Source organism: Herpailurus yagouaroundi, unplaced genomic scaffold (genome assembly GCF_014898765.1).
Source record: "Herpailurus yagouaroundi ecotype Mexico unplaced genomic scaffold, PumYag 184, whole genome shotgun sequence".
Taxonomy (NCBI): Eukaryota; Metazoa; Chordata; class Mammalia; order Carnivora; family Felidae; genus Herpailurus; species Herpailurus yagouaroundi.
In genome coordinates, this window is record NW_024412415.1 from 24,666,072 (window position 1) to 24,690,479 (window position 24,408).

General features: G+C 43.3%; 1 protein-coding gene across 1 annotated transcript in view; it reads right to left on the minus strand.

Moving 5' to 3' along the window:
- MYO1E (myosin IE) overlaps nucleotides 1–24,408 on the minus strand; it is a 218,401-nt gene that overhangs the window by 86,543 nt on the left and 107,450 nt on the right. The window contains exons 5-9 of the mRNA XM_040492839.1: nucleotides 11,813–11,900; nucleotides 8,031–8,120; nucleotides 3,762–3,893; nucleotides 1,658–1,792; nucleotides 125–257 (exon numbers count right to left, since the gene is read on the minus strand). Of these exons, the coding sequence (XP_040348773.1) occupies nucleotides 125–257; nucleotides 1,658–1,792; nucleotides 3,762–3,893; nucleotides 8,031–8,120; nucleotides 11,813–11,900 (578 nt within the window). The remainder of the gene's footprint in view (nucleotides 1–124; nucleotides 258–1,657; nucleotides 1,793–3,761; nucleotides 3,894–8,030; nucleotides 8,121–11,812; nucleotides 11,901–24,408) is intronic.

Below are 24,408 nucleotides of genomic sequence, written 5' to 3' on the forward strand. Positions count from 1 at the left end.
CCTCATCTTTTCCCTAAATCCTCGGCTGAGACCTTAACAAAAGGAAAACGGCAGGCAGCTTCTGACGGAAGCTAACTGATTGTTCACCCACATTCAACCGCCGTCCAATGCCGGAGCTACTCACACTCCTCACTCTCCACAGCCGCATAATTGCCAACTTCCTTGAAGCTGATGTTCCCCAGGTGGAGGACCCCTGCCACTATCTGTAGGACCAGCGTCTGCTCCTCGGCGAAGATCCCGATCACGTTCATCGCGTGCTGGGAGAGAAAAGAGAAATGGTCCAGATGAGCTGGTCGCCAGCTTTGTAAGCATGTGATAAAGAAGCCAGAGCTGAGATTGAGTTGTGTAGAGTCACACGGGGCTTGGCTGGCAGTGGCAGCTGGAAGGCCTTGTAGGTCACCGTCACTGACCGACACACTCACGTGAGAAGTCTGAGTCGCGTTGGAAAGGCAGTTCTGTCTTTAGATCCAGTACATGATCCCCCGGGGGTAAGGGCAGGAGAGCTCCAGGAGCAAAGATACAGGGAGCAGCAGCTATACCCCACAGTCACCAACCTGTCCTTGTCTCCTGTGGAGCCCTTGATGCCACCTGCCTCTCTCCAAGGGCACCAATGTCCCCTTTCCAGCTACTCCAAGGAGACCTTGGAGACCTTTCGCCTCACCAGGAGGGCTGAGCATAGACTGTACTTGCGAAAGGATCTTGATTATGAATCTCCAGCAAATCAAATAAAAGCGTTGTTAGAAAAGTTTTGCTTCTCAGGTTTGTTAAATTAAGTAAAAACAGCCAAAATGCCGAGACTTATTTATCGGAGTCCCAAGAGAACAATACGCTAGGACCAATGCAGGCCTCTCATCTGCATTTCTTCTCCCAGCTCCTTTGAGGTCATCTGGCCCCTTGATGCTGTCTTCATTCCTGCACCTGCCTGAGCAGCCTGCCCCCTCCAAACAGCTCCCCTCCAACTGCACCCCGACTTGCCCTGTTGGGGTCCCCTTCTTGCGCCTGGGTCTGGGCTGAGGGATGGGCCTGGCAGAAAGCTGACTCAAAAGGCAGAGGTGGTGTGGTTCTTTGAGGTTCTTTTGGGTGAACACCCCAGCTCCAGAAAGTTCTAGATTGACTTATTAACTTGTTTCCCTCAAGACGTGACCCCTCGATGAGGTAGCTAATTTCATACTTCGTATCACAACATGCACGCAGAGTGAAGGACATGGAGTTAGAGGGTCGCCCTCTGACCGTTCAGTGCAGGGGTGAAGGGAGAGCACTGGACCAGCCCCTGAAGGTGTTGGAAAAGATCAGAAGGGTGGTCTTTGCTTTACCTGTCTGAGGAAACAGCTCAGCAACTGCATAAGCTCTAGGCAAACAGGGATGGTAAATCTATTACCTGCAACAGTGCTTACCAATTCATCAGAGCACCTGCCGGGGGAGGGGAATGAGGAATTCACGTTTTTTATCCATTTCAACTTATTAAGTGGTCCTTTGGCACCTGGGCACATGGCTATCGAATGGTGCTTAAGCACGTATAAGGAAATGCAATGCTTACGGCAGAATGAGGTGGAAATTCCATGCTGCTCTCTGCTTGGTTCACCCTCCCTGCCCTTTCTAGCACAGGCAACACTGGGTCCGGAGAGTCCATCCTGCCTGGCCCCGTGCCAGCACTTACCAGCGTTTCCTGAAATTCCCGCCTGTCGTCAATGTCATCCACCTGGTAGGACCCAGAGAGGTTCAGGTAGCAGTAGTAGTCCATGCTGGTGATGCCGAGGCTGTGTTTCTGCTCTTCAGAGGCGCCCTCGATGAGCTGGAGCAAGAGGAAGCGGGGCGGGGGGGGGGGGGTCTGTAGGGCTGTAGTGTGGCCCACCACCCAGAGGCACCAGAGGCAGCACTCCTGAGCCCAGGTAGTGTGAACTTTCTGACCCCGCCTTCTAAAATGATGGGTTTCAGGATAGCTGCTCCCCTTGCAGTAGCCCCAGATCATGTCTGCAAGTTCTAATTCTCAACTCTGGTAAGACCCGCAAGAGCTGAGAATTTCCCCTTGTCCAATAAAGAGAATCACAGCGCGGCGCTCGCGAGACCCTCAGAAGAGTGGAAGAGAAGCCAGATTGTAATTATTTCGTTCCTACTCAACTTGCTTATGGCTTTATAAAGTGCGGCGGCCCCTCTATGCTTCTCTCTGCAGGATGCAGAGCAAACAGCAGCCCCGGGTCCCGCTCCCTGCCATTCTGAAACCTCCTAACCAGTGCACTGTCCCACAGCTTTCTGTTCCATCTCTGACCCTTGCCTTAGGTCTGAACAAGACCCTCTTAAAGGGCTCCCATCCGTGGTGTGCTAGAAAAATATTCAATAATCAACTCTAGGGGAGAAAAATGGATGTGTAGTGTTTGCCGATTGTCATGGTGTGAATACTACCACGACTGATTTCAAACTCCCAAGAAAATACCACTGAAGGAGGAAGTGGGGAGAGAGGCACAGGGCCCGTGCAAGCTGACTCCAGCAACTGCCAGCTCCAACCCTGCAGGATTTAGGAAAACAGAGATAGCCCAGCCACACTTCTGCATCTTGGTCGGGTTCCTCAACATGTCCTCTCAGCGCCACAACCCGAGAGGATGGAACCTCACGTCCATTACAGATAAGTTCTCGGTCACCCACAACATCAGGGTCCCTTAACTTTCCTCCGTCTCCTCAAAAGAGCTTTGTGTCACCCCCTTCCTAGTTTTCCCCTTCTGTTTCTCCCCCCCATTCACACCACACTGCCCTTCATTTGCATCTTCGCCCCCCCTTCTCAAGTCTCTCCCATCTACAGACACGCGCTGCTCTTTGCCGTAAGCCTTTCCTTGCCTCTGAACTTGTGCAAGTCGCAGAATCTACTTCCTCATCACGCGCCAGCCACCTGGAAGAATGAAGTGCCATCATCTGAGACAGCTGTCGAATTGAAAAGACTGTGTTTGAGCTCCCAACACAGTTTAACTTCCTTCTAATCCAGCGATCTTCAAACGATAACAAAGTAAAACTAACACAAAAAAGAGCCGCAGGTCTTTCTTCGAAGAAATTCTGAGCTGGGCCCCCAATGTATATGCTAATATATAAGCCCATACATAAAGAAATTGTTTGGGGTATCATTATATTTCTTAAATACTTAAAAACATTTTTTTTTAAAGTAGTTGAATCTGAGGATTCCTGAAACCTTGGGACACAATCTAAAAGCACCCTGCACACTGCTTTAGCACCAGACTCTGTGGCCGTTCTGGGCACCCAAGTCAACACTTCATGACCTGGGGTTAAAGATCCTTAGTCTTTCCTCTGATAGCTCCCCTCCGGGAGACTTCCACCCTTGCCACCTACCTGGTTGAGGCCCGGCCATCACCTCCACAGTTTTGTTCGGGCCACCTGACTTGCCCAAGCAGCCTCCCCACCACGTTCCCCTATGTGCCCTCAATAACTCTCCTTAGCATCTCAGCCATAGCTCCCTGCGTGAATTCCTGTCTGGCAAAGAACCCAGCACTCCTACTTTTGTTTTGAAGTGATATTAACACTGTCTTGAATATTTAACTTTTGGGAGATTTTTGTCATCTCTCCTCAAGAACTTACTCTCTTTGCGGGTAGGGACATTCTCATAATTTTTTGCACATTGACTTGTACATACTATAGTAATAAATACTCCTTGGCTTGACAGACTAGATTGTCTAAACCTGAGATCTGAGAGAAAAAAAAAATCTTTTTAATGTGCAGAAGGAATAAGGAAATAGGAAAGAAAAAATATAAAGGAAAACCTGGTAAAATATGTGAAAACTCCTCTCTCCGGGGTTCCTCATCACCACCCTGGATTTTTCCAGAAGGAAGTTGGAGATCTTTCCACCATCTGGTTCCCCACCTGGACTGAACTGGATTTCAAAGTATTTTCCCTGTAAGAAAGTTGGGGATTTCCTTCAATGGTTGGTGAACAGAAACATGATGTTCCAAATAGGCTTTCAATACAGTATGTAATTCAAGGAAATTCATTAATGAAAGATACGTTCTGAATGATTCCCAGTTCTGGTCTAGACTTCCTCACTTCCTCCTATCAGACAATAACCAGGGCTTTCGTCCAGTCACACGATTCTGTTTTGAGAGAGAGAACCTATCGTTCCAGCCCGACTAAATAAGGATATGCTGAATTCCTTGCCCATTTTCCCCAGTGGGTGCTTGCCTGTGAGGCCGGAAGTGGTAAAGAGGCCGGAAGTGGTAAAGAATGGGACAGAAAATCTCAAGGTTCCCTTGATCTAACGAGAGCGAACTCTATCAGCCTCTTTCAGGGGAGGCAAATTTTCCCTCTGCCAGACTTATTTTCATGGCTTTGGGCAAAAGTCATCACTTCTACTTTTGGATCATCTAACATTCTTGCATAAAATAAAAACACCTGATTATAAATCAAGTTCTTTGCTGCTAGTTGCGGGTGTGGAGGTTTTTGTTACTGTTGTTGTTAATTATTTCCTTTTAAATTACTGCTGGTAGGGAACAAAGGAGAAGAAAGCCCTGGAATTTAGCCGGGTAAGGTGTCTAGATTGTTAAGTAAATGGCATGATTTTTCTCACTAGAATCTGGTTTCTCTCCCAACCTCAGAAAGGGCCAGGAGGGTAAATGCAAACGAAACAGAAGATGAGACGGTGGGTGTGAGGGAGTGTGGTGTTAGGAGTCCCTAACAAGAGACCAAAAGTTCAGCCTAGAATCAAACCGGAGAGCATGCCCCGCCTAACTGCATTTAATATTTTTAAATGTTATTATTTTACACACTGAATATGTTTTAAATGTGTATGCTGGTTGAATCCACCCATTTCAGGGCTGGCTCCTGCCAGGTCACAAGTCTGGGACCAGAACCGTACATGCATTAAAAACCAGAAAAGCGCCCTGTTTCCTGTTGCCTCCAGCATCCACTACCTGCTGTGTCCTGTGAAGTCACTTGACAATTCCAGGTATCAGAGAGACTACAAAACAAGGCCCTCTAACTGTCTATTTGTCTTATTCTGATGACTCCTCCCCCAGCCTCTCCCCCAAAGAAACACAAAAACAAACACTTAGAAACACCGGAAAGAGACAAGGCCACAAGCCACTGTGATCCCGAATCACAGTGGTTCCTGAGAAACGCTTGCTGAACAAGGTTCCCCGTTCTTCCTATTATGAGGACTATCCTTCACCGTCTTTTCCTTTGGGCATGTTTTAGAGGGATTACATCAGTGTTTGTTGGTGCACACCTGCATCGGGCTCTGTGCTGACAGTCCGGAGCCTGGAGCCTGCTCCGGATTCTGTCTCTGCCCCCCATCCCCACTCATGCTCTGTCTCTGTCTCTGTCTCTCTCAAAAATAAACATTTTTAAAAAGTGCAAGATGCTAGATGAATTAGTTTTGTTTGTTGTATTTTCGGTTCTGGCAGGTTGGCCGATGTCCTTGATTAGAGTTGATCAACATCCCAATTCAGGCCTAACTTACGAAACAAAAGCCTCCCGACTTTGTGGGAGACCCTGGAAAGTAGGGCAGGATACCATCCATGTAAGAGAAAGGCAAAGGAGTTTGGTACCATTTTTTAAAAGTTCCCTTAGGAGTCACAAAAAACACAAAAAACAAAACTAAGGAGGTATTTAAAGGAAGCTGAAGGAAGGGCGCATGGGTGGCTCAGCTGGTTGAGCATCCGACTTTGGCTCAGGTTATGATCTCACGGTTCATGGGTTCAAGCCCCACATCGGGCTCTGTGCTGACAGCTCAGAGCCTGGAGCCTGCTTCAGATTCTGTGTCTCCCTCTCTCTCTGCATCTCCCTGCTCATGCTCTCTCTCTCTCTCTCTCTCTCTCTCTCAAAAGTAAATATTTTTAAAAAAGTAATAATAAAATAAATAAAATGAAATAAAAATGGGACTGTATTATAAATTTTGTTCTATAACCTGTTTTTAAATTTTAACAATATATTTTGGATATCTTTTTAAATAAATCATTCTTGGGGCACCTGGATGGCTCAGTTGGTTGAGTGTCTGACTTCAGCTCAGGTCATGATCTCATGGTTCATGAGTATGAGCCCTGAGTTGGGCTCTGTGCTGACAGCTCAGAGCCTGGAGCCTGCTTCTGATTCCATGTCCCCCTCTCTCTCTGCCCCAACCTTGTTTGTGCTCTGTCTCTGTCTTTCAAAAATGAATAAACATAAAAAAATATTTAAATAAATCATTCTTAACAAGAAACTTAGATATTATATCTTTAAAGTATTCTTAGGTCAAAGAAAACAAGCATTTTAAATTTTGATAAAAATTGCCAAACTGCTCTCATGGGAGAATATTTAGGCTTCAACCAATAGTGTCTTTTCACTAGGATTATCAATCTCCTTAATGTGTGCCCATCTGAGAGACAGAAAATGATATATGGTTTTAATTTACATTCCTTTCATTATTCATGGAAGCATCTTTTGATGTCCCATCAGACATTAATCTGTGTGTATGTGTGTGTGCATGTACTTGTGACAAAAAGCCACACTTACAAAGAAATGAGTATTTGGCCAGCATCTTTGATTTATGTAGATCTTATATCTTATCTCAACCATAGATTATGTCTGGCAGTAATTGCCCATCCATACTCTTTCTCATCTTTCCATCACGGTTCTACAAAATTTTATAATCAGAAAACTAATAAAGGCTGGATATTTTTGCTTTGTCTTGTTTTACAAAAAAATGACTGATGTATCCTTTTGTCCAAGGATAAAGTATAGTTTATATTGGGGAAAAAAAATAAAAATATCGATGCAATTATTCTTTTCCTCTCGAAGGAAGGCAAAGAGTAGGGGATGGGTAGCTAGAGAGTTAAAGTTGGTCAAGTGCATTTTTACAAGGCAGACGGAGACTGACAATTAGGAAAAAAAGGTCATGTGGAAAATTCATTCACGTTTTTCTTCACATTTCATTATCTAGAAACTTCTTCAAGATAACACAACCTAGGCACTGAGCAGAAAAATTTGAGGGGTGAACAAATGAGTAAATAGTCTGAATAATATTGAACGGCAACGAAAGTGAGGGCAGTTCCGGCAGATATAACTCAGCAGGGAATTTAACAATCACTGCATGAGAACTTAGTAAGAATTCTCTTGGAAATAGAAGCTTCCTTCCAAAATAGAAGGGTGAAAAAGAAATTGTTTTTCTCCAAAATTCCCACTATTTATTTTAAAATGGTCCTGAATCGGCCTCACAGATGGCTCCTTAAATGCTTTACTGCCAGACATAATCTATGGTTGAGATAAGATATAAGATCTACATAAATCAAAGATGCTGGCCAAATACTCATTTCTTTGTAAGTGTGGCTTTCTGTCAAGGAGAATATATTCATATTCATCCTTGCCAGCTTTCCAATTCACCCCTTCAGGAGACACTCAGGCAGAAAAATGTCTACATGGGCATTTGTGACAATGCATTTGCCTGGCATTTTCATTCTCTTGGGTAAGTGGACCAGTTAGGAGGCTGTCTGACAGGTCAATCCAGTTGCTTTTAGATGTTATCATGTTACATGAATATATCAAAAACAAATCACCAAGCTTCAAGGGGTGGGGAGACAGCTGGCTCACTCTGGCTGACAGAGAGGAGGAGGGTTCTCTCCAAGGTGCAAGATCGAAGTGTCTGCGCCTTTCCATGTTCACAGCCCAAGTTCCGTGAAGCAAAAGCAAGGCAATAAGACCTGCAAATCTAGTCGACTCACTTATTTGCCTGAGAAAGAAGGTCTTTTCTCCAAGGCACAAAGAAAACTCCTCCAGGACCCAAACTGACACTTTCATCAATTTTTATTTTCCCTAGTAAGGGACCTCAAGTTGAGAACTGTTTTCAAAAATTATCTTATATCCCGAGGCTCAGAAATAACCTCAGTTAAAGGGCAAATGGAAGCCTGACAGCACAGGCTGATAGAAAAGGGAGAAAGGATTGAAGAGGCAGCCTCCTGACGATATGTGAAAAGCTCCCATTTCCTTGGGGACGCCAGACTTAAATTGGGAATATCAACATCATCAATCAGGTGACATTTTCTGAAAAAGGGAAGAGACTTACAAATCGGCTGGAGTTGTTGTTCCGGACGGTCTTGGCGTTCCCAAAGGCCTCCAGCAGCGGGTTGGACTGCAGGATAATGTCCTTGACGTGCTGTCACAGCAAACAGGCCAGAGGTTAGGAAGGTGCAAGCACCAGCCACACAACGTGTAGCCAAACTCCCTGAGGGCGTGGTTTCTGAATGCAATGAGGTGAGGCCTCGAATCTACAAGTTCCTGGGGTTTCTTGAGGATTTATGCTTTCTTCTCAACAGACCTCAACCAGCTTGTGTGCTCTTGTCTTCCAACTCCCTTGATGCATGATTCTCTGGAGCCAGGAAGCCACCAGTAAAACAGGATCTACAGATGTCCCGGGACTGGGTGTCCAAGCTGGACGCTGTAGCTTGACCCTACACTCACAGGCATGGTGGCAGTCACAGCAGGAAGGAGAGGGAAGTAGGAAGGGGCATCTCCTTGCCACGCTGATCAGCCTTTACTGTCCTTCCCTCTCTCCCACCCAACTTCTCCACATGCCTATTGCATGCCCATCTCCACCCTCTTCGTGGCAAGGGAGAGGTGGCTTAAGGGAAATGAAATAGTTTCTGCTCCCCAGGCAAGGTTGTGGGAACATAGTCTTGTGCTTCCCAAACTCCCATGTGTGAATCACCAAGGGATCTTGTTGAAAGGCAGATGCAGATTCAGTAGGTCTGAGGCACAGCCTGAGAATCTGCATTCTTAACCAGCTACCTGGTGCTTCTGGTTTGGCCAGCAGGAAGCCACATTTCGAGCAGCAAGGGCCAACGCTGGATTGTATGGAACAATTCCTGGCCTACTAGAGGGGGAGAATTTGGTTTTCAAACATCCCACTTCCGTGCCAGACTGAAAAGTGTGCAAAACACTCCATGGGCAAGACAGCTCAACAGATAGGAGTTGATGTTGGAGAGGTCTTTTAACAAGTGAGTCATTCCTTGTACTTCTAATTATTCACATGCTACGGTTAAACATGTTCCAGAAATAACAAGTCTTTGGTCCGCGCTCTTTAGCTACTGACTAATTTCAAGCCAAGCGCTCTGTATCATTGTCCTCATAGGAAAACAGGAAGAGAAAAGTCAACATTAAAAGTCTGCAGTCTGGTCGCTAGGTCGTGGTCTGCAGCAGATAGGACTAGATGAAGGGACAAACTACTAATTAACTATGTAACAGCTGAAGTGTTCCTTTGGCCCCCCACCTTAACATTCAGAGGAGGATTGGGAACAGGAATTTCACTAACTGGGACATGTCATGAGCAATGGCGCCAAAGGCAAATTCTGACTGGTTCCTCCATGGGGTCAAGTTCAAAGCTTAGAAACATCTTCCAAGCTTCCTACTCTCCTTTAACAACTCATGGATTTATACAAACGGTGCTTTCTTTGTAAAACTAATTTGGACTTTGTGGCTCTTCATTAATCTTTTATATCTGTTGTTTGACACCATTTATCAACACAGCTTCTCAAAGAGGTAGAACAAAACAAAGGCTCTTCCTTGTCTGTGCCCTTCTTTAATTACTGACTTTTAACCTCAGTTAAACGTCCTTATGCATGTATCGACACATCATCCATCCATTAAGATGTCCCACAGAATTTTGTGGCCTGGGGTCAGCATATTGGGGAAAAGACAAAGGACCAATTAATATAAAGGTGCAGACCACCCACAAAACAGCATCCGGAGTTTCTGTCTTCATGTCAACCTTTTGGGGCTAGGGTATGGTCACTTGAATGGAGATAATCAAATGGCAACACACCATCCCAGGTCCTTGAATCGCATTGACTGTCCAATATGGAAGCCATGAGCCACATGTTGCATTAAGTTGCAAGAAGACTAGTCCCAACGGAGATATTCAGTGTAGATTATACACTGGATTTCAAAGATTTAATATCAGAAAGAATGTAAACTATCTCATTAGGTTTTTGATATAGATTATATGCTGCAATGGTAATGTTTGGGATATGTTAAACACAATATATTTTTAAAATTACTTTCATAGGCTTCTTTTTACCTTTTTAAAAATGTAAAAGTGCTGCATTTACAATGCAAATTTTAAATTACGTGTGTGATTTGTGCCATCTTGCCACTGGACAGGGCTACTCTACATCTGCTTTCCTTCAGTGAAAGAGACCACTCTAAGACCCTTTCTCTCTGTGAAAGGAATTTTGGATGCTGCCATAAGCTTTCTGATCCACTGGGACATAACAGAGCTTCACTGAATTAGCAGACAGAACCATGGTAAAGAGAATTTTGGTGTATCTTTTTAAAGTCTACAGATGATTGCAGCAATAATATCACTTATTAAATGATGCTGATTTTTTAAATTTATTAAGTTAGCTAACATACAGTGTAGTCTTGGCCTCAGAAGTAGGTTCCAGTGATTCATCACTTACATATAACAATGATTCTGATCAAAAAATTAATCTTTATGGTGAAATCTACCTGGGAGCATGAGTTCCAATAAAAAAAAAAAAATGTTTCCAGCGGTCCGTGCCAGTGATGAGCACTATGAGTTTGGGCAGTCCCTGTGGACCCTCGCCTACCTTCTCCATCATCCATTGCCCATTCCTGCTGATGCTGATTCTGCTCCCATGATGAGTGAAACTAAAGACAGATGAAGCTGCATCTACCTTCTTCATACTGTACTCTCAAGTGTGCTGCTTCTCTGCCCATATCCCATTCCCCTCCTTTTGTGGGTTTTTTTTTTTTTTCATTTCTCCTGTGTTCTCATTTTCTGTATCTCCCTGCTCTCCTAATGTTCCTCTCTGATCTTTCCTTCTTCCTTAGTCTTTCCCTCCCCCTTCTCTATTTTAAGATTTTTGTAAATTTCTTGAATTGAAAATGTAGTCGCCTAGTTCAAACCATAAAAGTTTCAAAAGGATATTGGGGAGAGTGTGCCCTTCCCCTAGTCTCCCGGTTTCCCTCCCTGAAGAACTCATTATCAGCTTCTTATATATCCTTCCAGAAGTATGTTACACATATCCCAACAAATAGGGAAATATGTTCTCTTTTTCTTCTCAGATGGCAACACATGACACACAATGTTCTAAATCTTGCTTTCTGCAATATATCATTATCTTGGAGATCATTCCCTATCAGTCTATGAAGCTTCATTTTTAAGGCTGTCTCATAATTCTACTCTATTATGAGCCATGAATTATTTCACCAGTCTCTGACTGATGAACATTCAAATGGTTTGCAGTCTTTGACATTACTAAAAAATGCCATACCAAATAACTGCTATCATTTTGCATGTATTTCAGCACATCTAAAGGATACATTCTCTTAAGAAGAATTGATGAGTCAAAGGGCCCATACACATATAGCTGATAGATTTTGCTGAAACGCCCTCCACTAAGAGTATATGAGCTCATGATCCTACCACAATGTATGAGAGAGACTGTGTTCCTGTATTTTTACCAAGAGTGTTCAAAACACTACAAGATTTTTGCCATTCTGACAGTTAAATAGTTTCTGTGAAGTTTCAATTTGCACTGCCCTTATTATCCTGAGGGTGAGCATATTTTCATGTTTTATGAGTTGTCTTTCACACCCTTTATCTCCTTTTTGGATTTTTGACCCTTTTTATTGATTTGCAAGAGCTCATTATATATTAGCTATCTCCATCCCATGTTATTTCTTTGCTGATTTCAAGGTTCTCGGTTATAGAACCTATGTCTTTTCTGCGGAAAAAAAAAAATTCTTGTTTTTTAAACAAGCCAGTGGAGACTTTCATATTTCACATAATACAGGGCTTCAAAACAGCCCCCATCACTAACTCACCTGGACTTTGGGACCTCCTCCAGATACCCTGGAGATGTAACTCATGATGTATTTGGCAGCCACTGTCTTCCCAGCACCACTTTCACCACTGAGCAAAGAAAGACAAAAATACCACCCGTGAAGGGGATCACAACCAGTTCCCTCCCCCAACAAATCAAAAACAAAAAAGAAAGCAAACATGAAGGAATTCAGTAATAAATGCACAATATTGGTTGAGAAAGGCAAATCCCAGCAGGTTGCTCCCTGACTTGTCTGAGTGATATTAACATGGTTTGAGGACCCAGGTCTTGATAATGGCCATGTCCAGAATAGACGACCAGGCCTTCTAAGTGCCTGTGAACAGAGAACATGCTTAGGAACACTTTGGGATATCAGAAGGATGGAATATTCTACAGAAATTACAACTGACATAAAGATTATAAACTTACGGAAAAAAGCATATAAAGTAATGTTAAGTGAAATAAATCAGATATACAAATGATATATAAACACATGAAAACACGTAAAGGAAAAAATACATAAGAAAAGAAAAGACTGGAACTACCACAAAATATTAGCAGAGGTTTTGGTAAAGGAAAAGATACTGTGGAAGACTCCTTTCTTTCATTATTTTCCAAACTTTTAGTAATGCATATTATTACTTCTGTAATTAAAAAAAAAAAAAAAAAAGGAAAACGTAGGCACTCTCAGGTTTCAAACGATGTGCCTTGAACTGATGCAAGCAACTTTATTTTAGAAGTTCTAAAATTAAACAATGAGGCAATATTAATCACATCCTGCATAACAAAGACTACCTTCCGTTTTGGTGGCCTTACTGCATGGGGAAACCCTTTTGTTACCAGTGTATAGTCTGCTCTTGAAAATACCCGTTCTTCCTTCAAAATCCCCTCGAATTGATGATGACCTCAACTCAAAACCCACTGAAGTCAGTCAGATTTCTCCTCTCTCTATTGGTTGCCTCTGGGTTTCCATGATAGAATTAATTAACGGAGGGCAGATCATGTAAAATAATGGTGAAGGCTAGTATGAGAACTTCAGGCTGCTAAGAGTTCATGAGACACTATTTTTGTTTGTTCTTGGTGATCAAGAATTTCGGGGTACAGAGCAAATGTTTGTCTATGAACACCCAACCTCAAGAACTATTATCAATTGCCCGTTTACTCAAGAAAAGGGGCCATGTCTGCTTAGGGTCCATCCAAGCTAGGTGACCCCTTACCTTCAAAAAGAAAGTGAAATTTGGAAATAATTTGGATATTTTGAAACAAAACAAACACAAAGAGGATTAAGGTAGCCATCAGAGGAAAATTCAGAAGTTAGTTGAATTTCCTTGACCTCATACATGTTTAATCAGAGAGATTATAGGGAAGAATGCGGGAACTCTTCGAGGGTCTCTAAAGGTCTGACCCCACCAATACAACTCCCACCATTCACCATCCCAGTACTCAGTTCCCGGCTTGCAGGTCACATGATGAGGGAAACCAAACTGAAATTCCCTAAGGTGTGGCGGCAGGTAGAAAACCAGAAAGTCTGGGATGAAACGTCACACTGTTTGCAGAGGACATGCTTACTCGAAGGCACAAGGAGGGGTAGTAAATATTTCAGTTTCAACAAGAAAATGATCTGTTTCAATGGTCCACGTAATCAAATGATTTACATGCTAGATCCAGGGTCAAATCATGCACTCTTGCTCATCTGAAGCATACGTTTTGTCAACAAACGAAACTCCATTTTATAATGTTGCAAATAATGTGAACATTCAAGGATATTGTAAAGCCCAAGAGAGCAAAGGTACAACCACCCAATCTAATATCACACAGACACTTAAAATAATTAGAGGGGCTCCTGGGTGGCTCAGTCAGTTAAGCATCTGACTTCAACTTCGGCTTGAGTCATGATCTCACAGGTCATGAGTTCGAGCCCCAGGTCAGGCCCTGTGCTGACAGCTTCAGATTCTGTGTCTCACTCTCATTCTGCCCCTCCGCCATTCATGCTCTGTCTCTGTTTCTTTTTCTTTCTTTCTTTCTTTCTTTCTTTCTTTCTTTCTTTCTTTCTTTCTTTCTCTCCCTCCCTCTCTCAAAAATAAAAAATAAACATAAAAAATTTAAAAAAAGAAAAAGAAACATTTCTGACTTATTGAAGGGCTGGTGTGTAGATGACTCTTTTTTCTTTTGATGTGATTTCTCTCAATTCTTAAAAGTTTTGAGACACGTAATTACCTATATATTCCAGATATTTAAAAACAGCATTTTTAGAAAAAGTGGAACCACACACCACAGTGATAATCAACATTGATCAATTTCTTCAGATTATTCTTCAAGTTCCCTTATCAGGATGAGTAAACATATTTTCATGTTTAGAATTCCTTGAAGAAAGGTGTGTGTGTGTGTGTGTGTGTGTGTGTGTGTGTGTGTGTGTGTGTAAGAAAGAAAAGGAAAAATGACAAATCTGAGCAGAATTATGAAATCAAAGTATAGTGATTCCCCCATTGTGTCTTTGATTATTAGTGAAATCAGACATGAACTATTTTATCTCTTTTGTTGGAAGCAAAAGAACAGAATAATACTGGAACGTAATTCATTTCACATATTAAGATAAATAAACCAGGTCCAATAATAGAACTTCTACTTTCTAAAAATTGTGATATTTTTCAGAAGCTTTAAAATAATTACTTCTGGGGGCGCCTGGGTGGCTCAGTCAGTTGGGCGTCTGACTTTGGCTCAGGTCGTGATCTCGTGGTCTGTGAGTTAGAGCCCCGCGTCCGGCTCTGTGCTGACAGTTCAGAGCCTGGAGCCTGTTTCAGATTCTGTGTCTCCCTCTCTCTGACCCTCCCCCGTTCATGCTCTGTCTCTCTCTGTCTCAAAAATAAATAAATGTTAAAAAAATTTTTTTAATAATTAGTTCTGGCTTAATATTGACTGGAATTTTCATCTCTTGGTTTCCATTTATAAACACTTAAAAAACGTTTTATTGATCAGGCTGGTAACTTGCTCAGAATATGGTACAATAACGGAATGTTACATAATTATTTGAAGCTTAAAATATATACAACCATAATTATACTGGCCCTTTGGGATGGGAAAATATCATTTCTTCCCCTGGACTAAAACCCAAGTGAAAAGAAAGTATCAGACACTATACAGCATATCCAAAATTATTTGCTTTGCATCTCACAGCAGTTGGGAAAGTTGCTCTGCTTACAGTTATAGGCAGTCTTTCTTAATTTAATTGCTTTCACTTGACTTCTAAAGTGGACAAAAAAAAAATACTCTAGAACTGTATGTGCTTTAAATTAGAAAAATGTCCCATTGGTCCCTAAATCCAGCAGCCAATGAGAATCCTTAAAGTACTTTCATTTTTTTTTAAATTTTGTTAAAATTTTATTTAGAGAGAGGGAGCAAGTGGGGAAGAGGGGCAGAGAGAGAGAGAGAGAGAGAGAGAGAGAGAGAGAGAAAGAGAGTCTCAAGTGGGTTCCACGCTGATGCGGAGCTTGATCCCACAACCCTGGGATCATACCTGAGCCAAAATTAAGAGTTGGACACTCAACTGACTGAGCCACCCAGGCACCCCTCACAGAGCTTTTAAAATGCTTATGTTGGGGCGCCTGGGTGGCGCAGTCGGTTAAGCGTCCGACTTCAGCCAGGTCACGATCTCGCGGTCCGTGAGTTCGAGCCCCGCGTCGGGCTCTGGGCTGATGGCTCGGAGCCTGGAGCCTGTTTCCGATTCTGTGTCTCCCTCTCTCTCTGACCCTCCCCCGTTCATGCTCTGTCTCTCTCTGTCCCAAAAATAAATAAACGTTGAAAAAAAATAAAATAAAATAAAATGCTTATGTTTGGGGGTGCCTGGGTGGCGCAGTCGGTTAAGCGTCCGACTTCAGCCAGGTCACGATCTCGCGGTCCGTGAGTTCGAGTCCCGCGTCAGGCTCTGGGCTGATGGCTCGGAGCCTGGAGCCTGTTTCCGATTCTGTGTCTCCCTCTCTCTCTGCCCCTCCCCCGTTCATGCTCTGTCTCTCTCTGTCCCAAAAAATAAATAAAAACGTTGGGAAAAAAAATGCTTATGTTTGGGCTCCACTTCTGACCCACTGCATCCCAGTCTCCAAGGACAGTGCCTAGAAATAAGATTTTTAACTAACTCCCTAGTTCTTATATAGCTGGCTGTGAACCAAACAAATTTAGAACAAAGTCAAGACAGACTTCGTAGGAAATATCAATTTAAACAGGAAATAATGTTGTGTGCATTAGCTATAGAAATAGAAACATATGCTAAAATTTCAAAGAAATGGAAAGAATGTTCTGGGGATAAAAAAAGCTATTTACAATGGTATATTAATAATTGGATTCAAGGACCATAATTGCGTTTCGAAGTCTAAAAGTTATTCCTCACTTAAAAATCAATAGTGTTTTTGGAGCATCTAGGTGGCTCAGTCAGTTAAGAGTCCAACTTTGACTCAAGTCATGATCTCACGGTTCATGGGTTCGGGCCCCACATTGAGCTCTGTGCTGACAGCCTGAAGCCTGGAGCCTGCTTTGGATTCTGTGTCTCCCTCTCTCTCTGCCCCTCCCCCGTTTGCATTCTGTCTGTCTATCTCTCAAAAATAAACATTAAAAAAAATTAAAAAGATCAATAGTGTTTTCAATTCACTTCAACTTACTCCAGCAAATGTGAAAACATTTCAGTCATATTTTTTGAGCAGATATCCCATAGCATAAGGAGAGTCAATCATTTGGAAGATTCGCCCATCTATTCCTATCTCTCCCTTCCTAGTCTCAAAATATCTCAGGGTGCCTGGGTGGCTCAGTCAGTTGAGTGTCCAACTCTTGATTTTGGCTCAGGTCATGATCCCAGGGTCATGGGATCGAGTCCCAAGTCAGGCTCTGCACTGACAGAATGGAGCCTTCTTGGGATTCTCTGTCTCTCTGTCTCTCTCTCTGCCCCTCCCCCCCAATAAATCAATAAACTTAAAAAAAAAAGAGATCAGCAAGAGGCTTTAAAACATACGAGCACAGAACAGACTTACTCTCTGATTGAAGCAGGAACACTGAAATAAAACTAAACATGGGATCATCCTCCGTACATTCTTTAATATTATGTATGCCCAGCAGTGGGCCACCTGCAGCCAGCTCGCACACCCCAGCGGTGCTCAGCACAGTTGGGAAGTGCTGTAGTCATTAATGGGAAGCATGCGTGGAGCATGGAGGCTGAACTGGAAGGAGACAGCCAGGTTCAAAGGGTGTGCAGGGGCCAGGCAAAGGAGATGAAGGGGTGTCAAGAGATGGAAGGGAGTAAACTCCTGCCCTATTAGAAGTACAACTGGTAGAATTTGGCAAGGGATGGAGTACGGCAGAAGATGGATAAGAAGGAATCAAGAGTGACATCTCAGTTTGGGGCCTCGGGAGCTGGTGGATGCCATATCACTAAGATAAGAGTTTAAATAACCCCCAGGCCAGCGATGCGAAATCATGTGGTCGTAGGAGCCCAGAGACTAAGGATGCAGAGTAGTGAAGGGCATTTGAGGGGCCACCTAGAGGTGAGGGCCAGTGGGCTTGGTGGGCCGGGACTCAGAGCCGTGGGGGTGGTGGTGAGGGGAGCATAGAGATAATGAATGGAAGAGATGGCCGGTGATCAGGGGACTAATCAGATTGAGCAAACAAATTAGATCGAGCAATTGATGAATATATTGAAAATAAGGCAAAACAAAACTCTGATTGTCAGAGAAAGTATTAATAGATTTGAAAAGAGTAAAGACCCCGAGGGGTTGGATTGGTATTAAAGGCATCCATTTTGGCACGCCTGGGTGGCTCAATGGGTTAAGCGTCTGACTCTAGATTTTAGCTCAGGTCATGATCTCATGGTTCGTGAGTTTGAGCCCTGCGTTGGGATTCTTTCTCTCTCTCTCCCTCTCTCTCTCCCTCTCTCTCCCTTTCTCTCTGCCCTCTTCTCATTCTCTCTCTCTCTCAAAATAAATAAACATAAAAAGAAAGGCATCCAGGGGCGCCTGGGTGGCTTGGTCAGTTAAGCGTCCAACTTCGGCTCAGGTCATGATCTCACGGTCCGTGGGTTCAAGCCCCGCATCGGGCTCTGTGCTGACAGCTCAGAGCCTGGAGCCTGTTTCAGATTCTGTGTCTCCCTCTCTCTGTGACCCTCCCCCGTTCATGCTCTGTCTCTCTCTGTCTCAAAAATAAATAAACGTTAAAAAAAAAAAAAAAAGAAAGGCATCCATTTTAACTGTTGGAATGAAAAGTATCAGTACATACACACACAGAAATATTCATAAGTATGTGAGTGGTGTGTGTGGTATATATATTAATTATATATATAATTATAAATATATATATTATAATAAACGAATTAAAGGGAAGAAATGTCCAGTTCCAGGGCTGGCCCAGGGAAAACGCAAGCTGAGCCTGGAACACGTCACTGTGTCAATGAGTAAAAAAGTACAGAGACTGATGTGGACACGTCAAGCACACAAGGGCCAGTATGAAAGGGTTTGCACAGATCGAGATATTGCTAATGTTGGATGATGTACAGTCCACACATGGTTTGATGAGGAGCAGGGTGCTGCCATAATCTAGAATATGCCCACAAAACGCTAACATGTCTTAAAAGAAAACACGGTAAACTTAACCAGAAGAAACATTGTAGACATGTATAGGCCCAACCAGCTGATCAAGAGCACAGTGTTGATTTGAAGTCCTGCTCAGCAGGAATCACCAGACAGATCCAAGCTGAGGCCACCCTACCAAATTAAATGCCTGAACTCTTATTTAAAACTACAAAGAGCAGAAACATTGACAGGTATTGAGTAAACCCCACAATGTGTCACCTGCAATCTGAGGAAATGTTCCAAAATGACAGTCTGAAGAGATACTGTATTCCTGGAAAGACGCCTGGAGGAAAAGGGAAGGTGAGATACCTGGAGAACTGGTAGCATGTAAATGGGGCCTATGGGATGGGGCGCCTGGGTGGCGCAGTCGGTTAAGCGCCCGACTTCAGCCAGGTCACGATCTCGCGGTCCGGGAGTTCGAGCCCCGCCGTCGGGCTCTGGGCTGATGGCTCAGAGCCTGGAGCCTGTTTCCAATTCTGTGTCTCCCTCTCTCTCTGCCCCTCCCCCGTTCATGCTCTGTCTCTCTCTGTCCCAAAAATAAATAAACGTTGAAAAAAAAAATTAAAAAAAAAAATGGGGCCTACGGGTTAGGTAGCACTGTACCATTATCAATGTCCTGATTTGGAGTATTATAACTGGTTATGTACGAAAGCTTCTTGTTTTTAAGAAATATACACTGGAGAGTTTAGGGGTGATGAGTTATCACATCTGAAGCTTGATCTTAAAAGATTGAGAAAAATAAGTAATATCATTGGTAATATCAATAATAATAGTACGTGTGTGTATGGAGGGGGAAGTGGTGGGAGAGAGCCTAAATGTGGTAAAATGTTAGGGGAAGCTAGGTAAAGAAGATAGAAGAGTTATCTGAACTATTTTGGCCATTTCTCTGTACAACTAGAATTACTTCAAAATAAATCATTTAAAAGAGTGTTAACAGGCAAAGTTGCAAGTCTGAGGATGGGGGGAGAAAGTAAACAGAATATCTGTTCACTTGTGTACATGTGAATATATATATATATATATATATATATATATATATCCTTTTTAAGTTGTCTGGATCAGTGGCTGATAGAGATGGCTAGCAGATAGTTAAAAATGTGAGTCTGAAGCATAGGGAAATGTTCTGGATGAGAATACTATGATATGAGTGAGAGTAAGACTACCAAGGAGAAGCCTGACTGAGCACCGGCCACACTGGGACCATAGTGGCCCCCGTTGGGTCCCACTCAAGCTCTTTCCTCCATCCCCCCCTTCCCTGACAATTTCCTGACTTGGTTCAGGTATCTTGCCTGGCACACCAGGCATAGGGCATTAGAGAAGCTGGTCCCATGCTCAGCGAAACCCATCTGCACCTGACCTGCCCCCCACCCCCAGCAACTCTAGAGTCCATATCAACAAAGTCACCTAATTAGACTGAAGGGAAGGACTAATGGGAGAGGCTTCTCTCTCTTCTAGGAGGTAAAGAAGGAAATATATCACTCTAATTGCCACTGGCTGCCACCTGGAACCACCAAGGGGAACCAGAACCAATCTTAGGATGTCTAGACTGTGAAGCAGAGAGGTGGAAAGGACCTGAGTCCTTGATGACATCAATGGACCACTGAGCAACCAGCCCTGAGGTCTGTACAACCTCTGCATGTTTTGTTATGTGGGATAATAAATTTCCTTAATTTCTAAGCCAGTTTGAGTTAGATTTTCTGTTGTTTGCAGCTGAAAGCATGTTAAATGACACTGACATTTCAAGACTGCTCAAGATGGAAAGGATGAAGAGGCACGAGGGGAAGCAGGGGGACGAATCATCACGGAAGCCAAGGGAGCTGGAGGTTAATGGTGTCAACAGGGCAGGGAGATTCATAAGAGAATGAAGTTCTGAAAAATTCCCACTGGGACCGATTCTCTCAAACCCTACTTCTTTGATAGAGGGGCTTATTAGTATTGAACTTGACTCTTATTTCAAAAGGTATAACCTAAGGATAACAAATACAGGGATAGTTAAAAAAAATATATTTTTCTCTAATTCTAGAGTTCAAAGGATGAACATATTTGGGTTTGAAGAATAATCCAGAAGGTGAGAAATAACATCAATTCCAAAGGAGATTTGAAAGGAGCAAACTAGTGGAGGTGATAATTATAGCACTGTCCAGTGGGCAGCTAAGGCACGTCAGAGACTGTTGTATGGGCTTCACATATATCAGTCATTTGATCTGAGTGATATAGCCCAGTGAGGTAGGTGCTATTCTTATCCACATTCTTTAATGAGACAGGCTAAGCAACTTGCTCAGGACACATAGCTAGTGAGTGGCATTGCTGGCAATGCCTGAGCTCTACTGCTTTCAAATGAGGGCATATATTTTAAATCCTCATATGGGTTTCCCCGTCAATTAAAATCAACAGTGTTCCACAAAGTAACTCTGTGAATAGCACAGTTCATAGCATAGTCAAATTTTTACCTACACCTGAGTCTTTGCTGATAGACACTTCTTGAAGGCTTCTGCCAAAAACATTCATTATCTCTCACACACAGAGGGAACTAACAAATAATAGCCTGCATCCCTGTGATCACATGACAAGATGTGATCAAGAACAAGAAACAGAGGAGCCCAGGTGGCTCAGTTGGTTAAGCGTCTGACTTTGACTCAGGTCACGATCTCACAATTCACGAGTTTGAGCCCCACATCGTGCTATGTGCTGACAGCTCAGAGCCTGGAGCCTGCTTCAAATTCTGTGTCTCCCTCTCTCTCTGCCCCTCCTCTGTTCATGCCTGTCACTCTCTCTGTCTTAAAAAAAAAATTTTTTTTTAAAAAAAAACGAGAAACACATCAAAGAAGGTTCTGGACAGCTGTCTTCAAAGATTCAATTCACACGTTCCCTTCCTGGCAGCCCTCCTGGATCTGGGAAAGAAGGAAGTCTGAGGTGAAGCATCTCTGTTGCCCACCTGGGGGATTCCAGGGCTGAGGAGAAAGGGGTCACCTGTCAGGTACCGTCAAGACATCGAAAAATAAATCCTCAAGTACATGCAATGGCTAAGAATGTAAAATACAAAATTAAACAGACTTGCCAAAGCTACTGAGTAAATGATAAAAATTCATTCTTTCACATAATGAGGAAAGTGTGAACAAGACAAAGAGCTCTTATTTCTTCCCAATCAATTTTTATTGTCAAGCAGACCAAAATTTCACCTCTAGTCTGCCAAGAAAACGGCCTCACAGCCATGCTCTTGTTGGCCCAGACTGATGTAATAGCAAGAACCCAATGTTTAGTCTGAAACCCAAGTTTGAACCTCAGCTCAGCTACTTACTAGCTTTGAAAGTCTTTTCAATGTTATTAGCAAATATTTTACATCACTTCTTAACAGTTTAAAAACATTTTTATGGGTATTTCCCATTCAGCTTTCCCTTTAAGGCACTGATCCTCATTTTGTAGGTGAAGTGACTGAAGCTGGCACACTCCACACAGTTTATACAGAACAGAATAGAGTCCACCCTGTGCCTCGAGCCCTCAGGTCTTTCTTTCCACTACACCACAAGACAGTGGGTGCTAACGGATTATCGCCCAGACAATCTGACACCTGCTGGCTCACAGCATCAGGGAGAAGTGGAAAGACTATAATAATGGAGCCAGGTAGCCCGGGCTTGGAGTGCGGCTTTGCCACATTTCAAATGTGAGGTGTTTAACACGGCTCCTTACGTCTGAGACTCAATTTCTTGAAACGAGTAAAGGGGGACAGTGAAAGATGTTGAGACTCAAAGCACATCCTCAAAAAAAAAAAAAAAAAAAAAGCTACTCTTATGACTTGGGATAATATATTAATTAGCTAGTGAGTCAGCCTTCCTGAACAACATTCTTTGGTGATAAAGGAATTTCAACAATCACACAAGCTGGAAGGTAAGAGTTGCAGCAAGCTTGGGGGGGAAAGGGTAGATTTGAGGCCCTGCTTTTCAAGCCCACAGCCAGAGGGCAGTCCTCATGCAGACCCCAGCCAGGGGTGTGGGTTGACAGGGCCTCCCAAAGCCAGGCTGGAGGGACAGGGAGCTTCGAAGGCCAACGCCGCTGGGATAAACAAGAAGTGGAGTGGACCAACAGACACAGAAGAGTTCCAATGCTAATAATAAAAGGTTCCTGAAATACATCAAAGACAGGAAGGCAGCTTGAGAATCCCTGAGACATTTGAAGGTGCACAAGCAGAGAGCAGAGATGGGATATAAGCCAAATATTAGAGGTGCTCTGATTTTTTTAAATCTTTTAATCTTTAAAAAAAAATTTTTTTAATGTTTATTTATTTTGACAGAAAGAGAGACAGAGCACAGGTGGGGGAGGGGCAGAGAGAGGAGGAGACACAAAATCAGAAGCAGACTCCAGGCTCTGAGCTGTCAGCACAGAGCCCGACGAGGGGCTCGAACTCACGGACCGCGAGATCATGACTTGAGCCGAAGTTGGAGCAATGGAGTTTATGCAATGGAGCTCACGTCGGACGCTCAACCGACTGAGCCACCCAGGTGCCCCCAAATCTTTTAATCTTTAACCTTTACTACTGCAAACCTTAGGGGTTCAAATCCAAGATGTCTTTTGAAGCAGATGATTCAGAAATCTTAGACCCAATAGTGACACCCATCTCCTTTTCCTCTATGAAAATTTTCATATTCAGTCACCAAATGCTATTGATGTACCTTCAAAATCCCTCTCATCCCTTTATTTAATCCTGAAACAATATTTATTCGGCACATACTCAGGATGCCACCTATGAAGACTTTGCAAACTAGTGCTGGATCCATCAAGGACGGAATGCCCTCTTCTGTAAAAAACAATTGCATCCGAATAGTTGCAGCAAAAAATAAAATTAGGAACTTGCACCCAACGTGATGCTTTCCAACTGACAACACATCTTTAAAACAAGCTAGGATGGCAAGAGCTGATGTGGGCCAAAAGTGATAGGAATTCACCTTTGATGGCAGCAATAAAACTGCCACATCAATGTTCTCCATGGCCCCGTAAGTCCCCACAGAGGTCAGTTAGCAAAGGCTCTAGCAATGCCTCTGGCCATACTGCCAAGAAGGTAATATAAAGATGATAACGAATACGTGAAAAACTTGCTGGTCTTCCTTTCTCTTTTATCACACCATGATTATTTTGTTACATAGATTGGCAATGATGCCTCTCAGAGAGCCAAAGGTAACACTATGTAATTCTAAAACACAAATTTGAATTCTGGATTTTGTAGCACAGAAGATGAATGAGCTAAGCAGCTATGGGTTGCTCATTCACTGGAATCGCAGGTGTCTGCTCGTGTCTTCAGGAACTCATCGATGTCAATGATACTAATGCAGCCAGAGCTGTTGTGTTTTTTTCTGTGGGCACTCTCCAGAGTCCATGTTTACCTCCTATTCTCGTAGTGCTTCACAGGCTTACTGAATGTCACACATCAGTCTCCCCTTTGCCTGTCCAGCTCAGGTCAGGCCCTCATAACCTCACTCGCTATCTGTATCCTCTCAAGGTCCCATGTCTTTTCTACCAGCGGACTCGATTTTGCAAACCAGACTTTTGTGCATTGTGTGTCTGCTCAGAGACCTGCAAGACATTGCCAAGGTCTGCAGGTTTGTCTCAGATCACCCGGCCTGTCATTCAAAGAGGGACCTGTCACCCAACCACACTTACCTCCCCAAATCGACCAGTCCGGCACTAAAGCAATGTGGCTATAATATAGAAACAGAAGAGGAAGGCCCAGTTCTGGCCCACAGGTAATTTATAAGGACAGTTTGTCAGCAGAAACTTTTAACAACCACAATGACATCCTCCCCACTCTCTCCCCATCACACAGTATCGGTTCCAGAAGATCCCAGGCCATTCATGTTTTCTTCGTTCTACAGATTCAGTTGGCAGTGGGGTGTGGTGGGGGGAGACTCAAATCAAGACCCAACATCTCTGTGACCCCTTTGCTGACTGTTGTAGTCCAAAGTGATCTCCCCCTTATCTAAATGCAAATTGTACTTAGAGC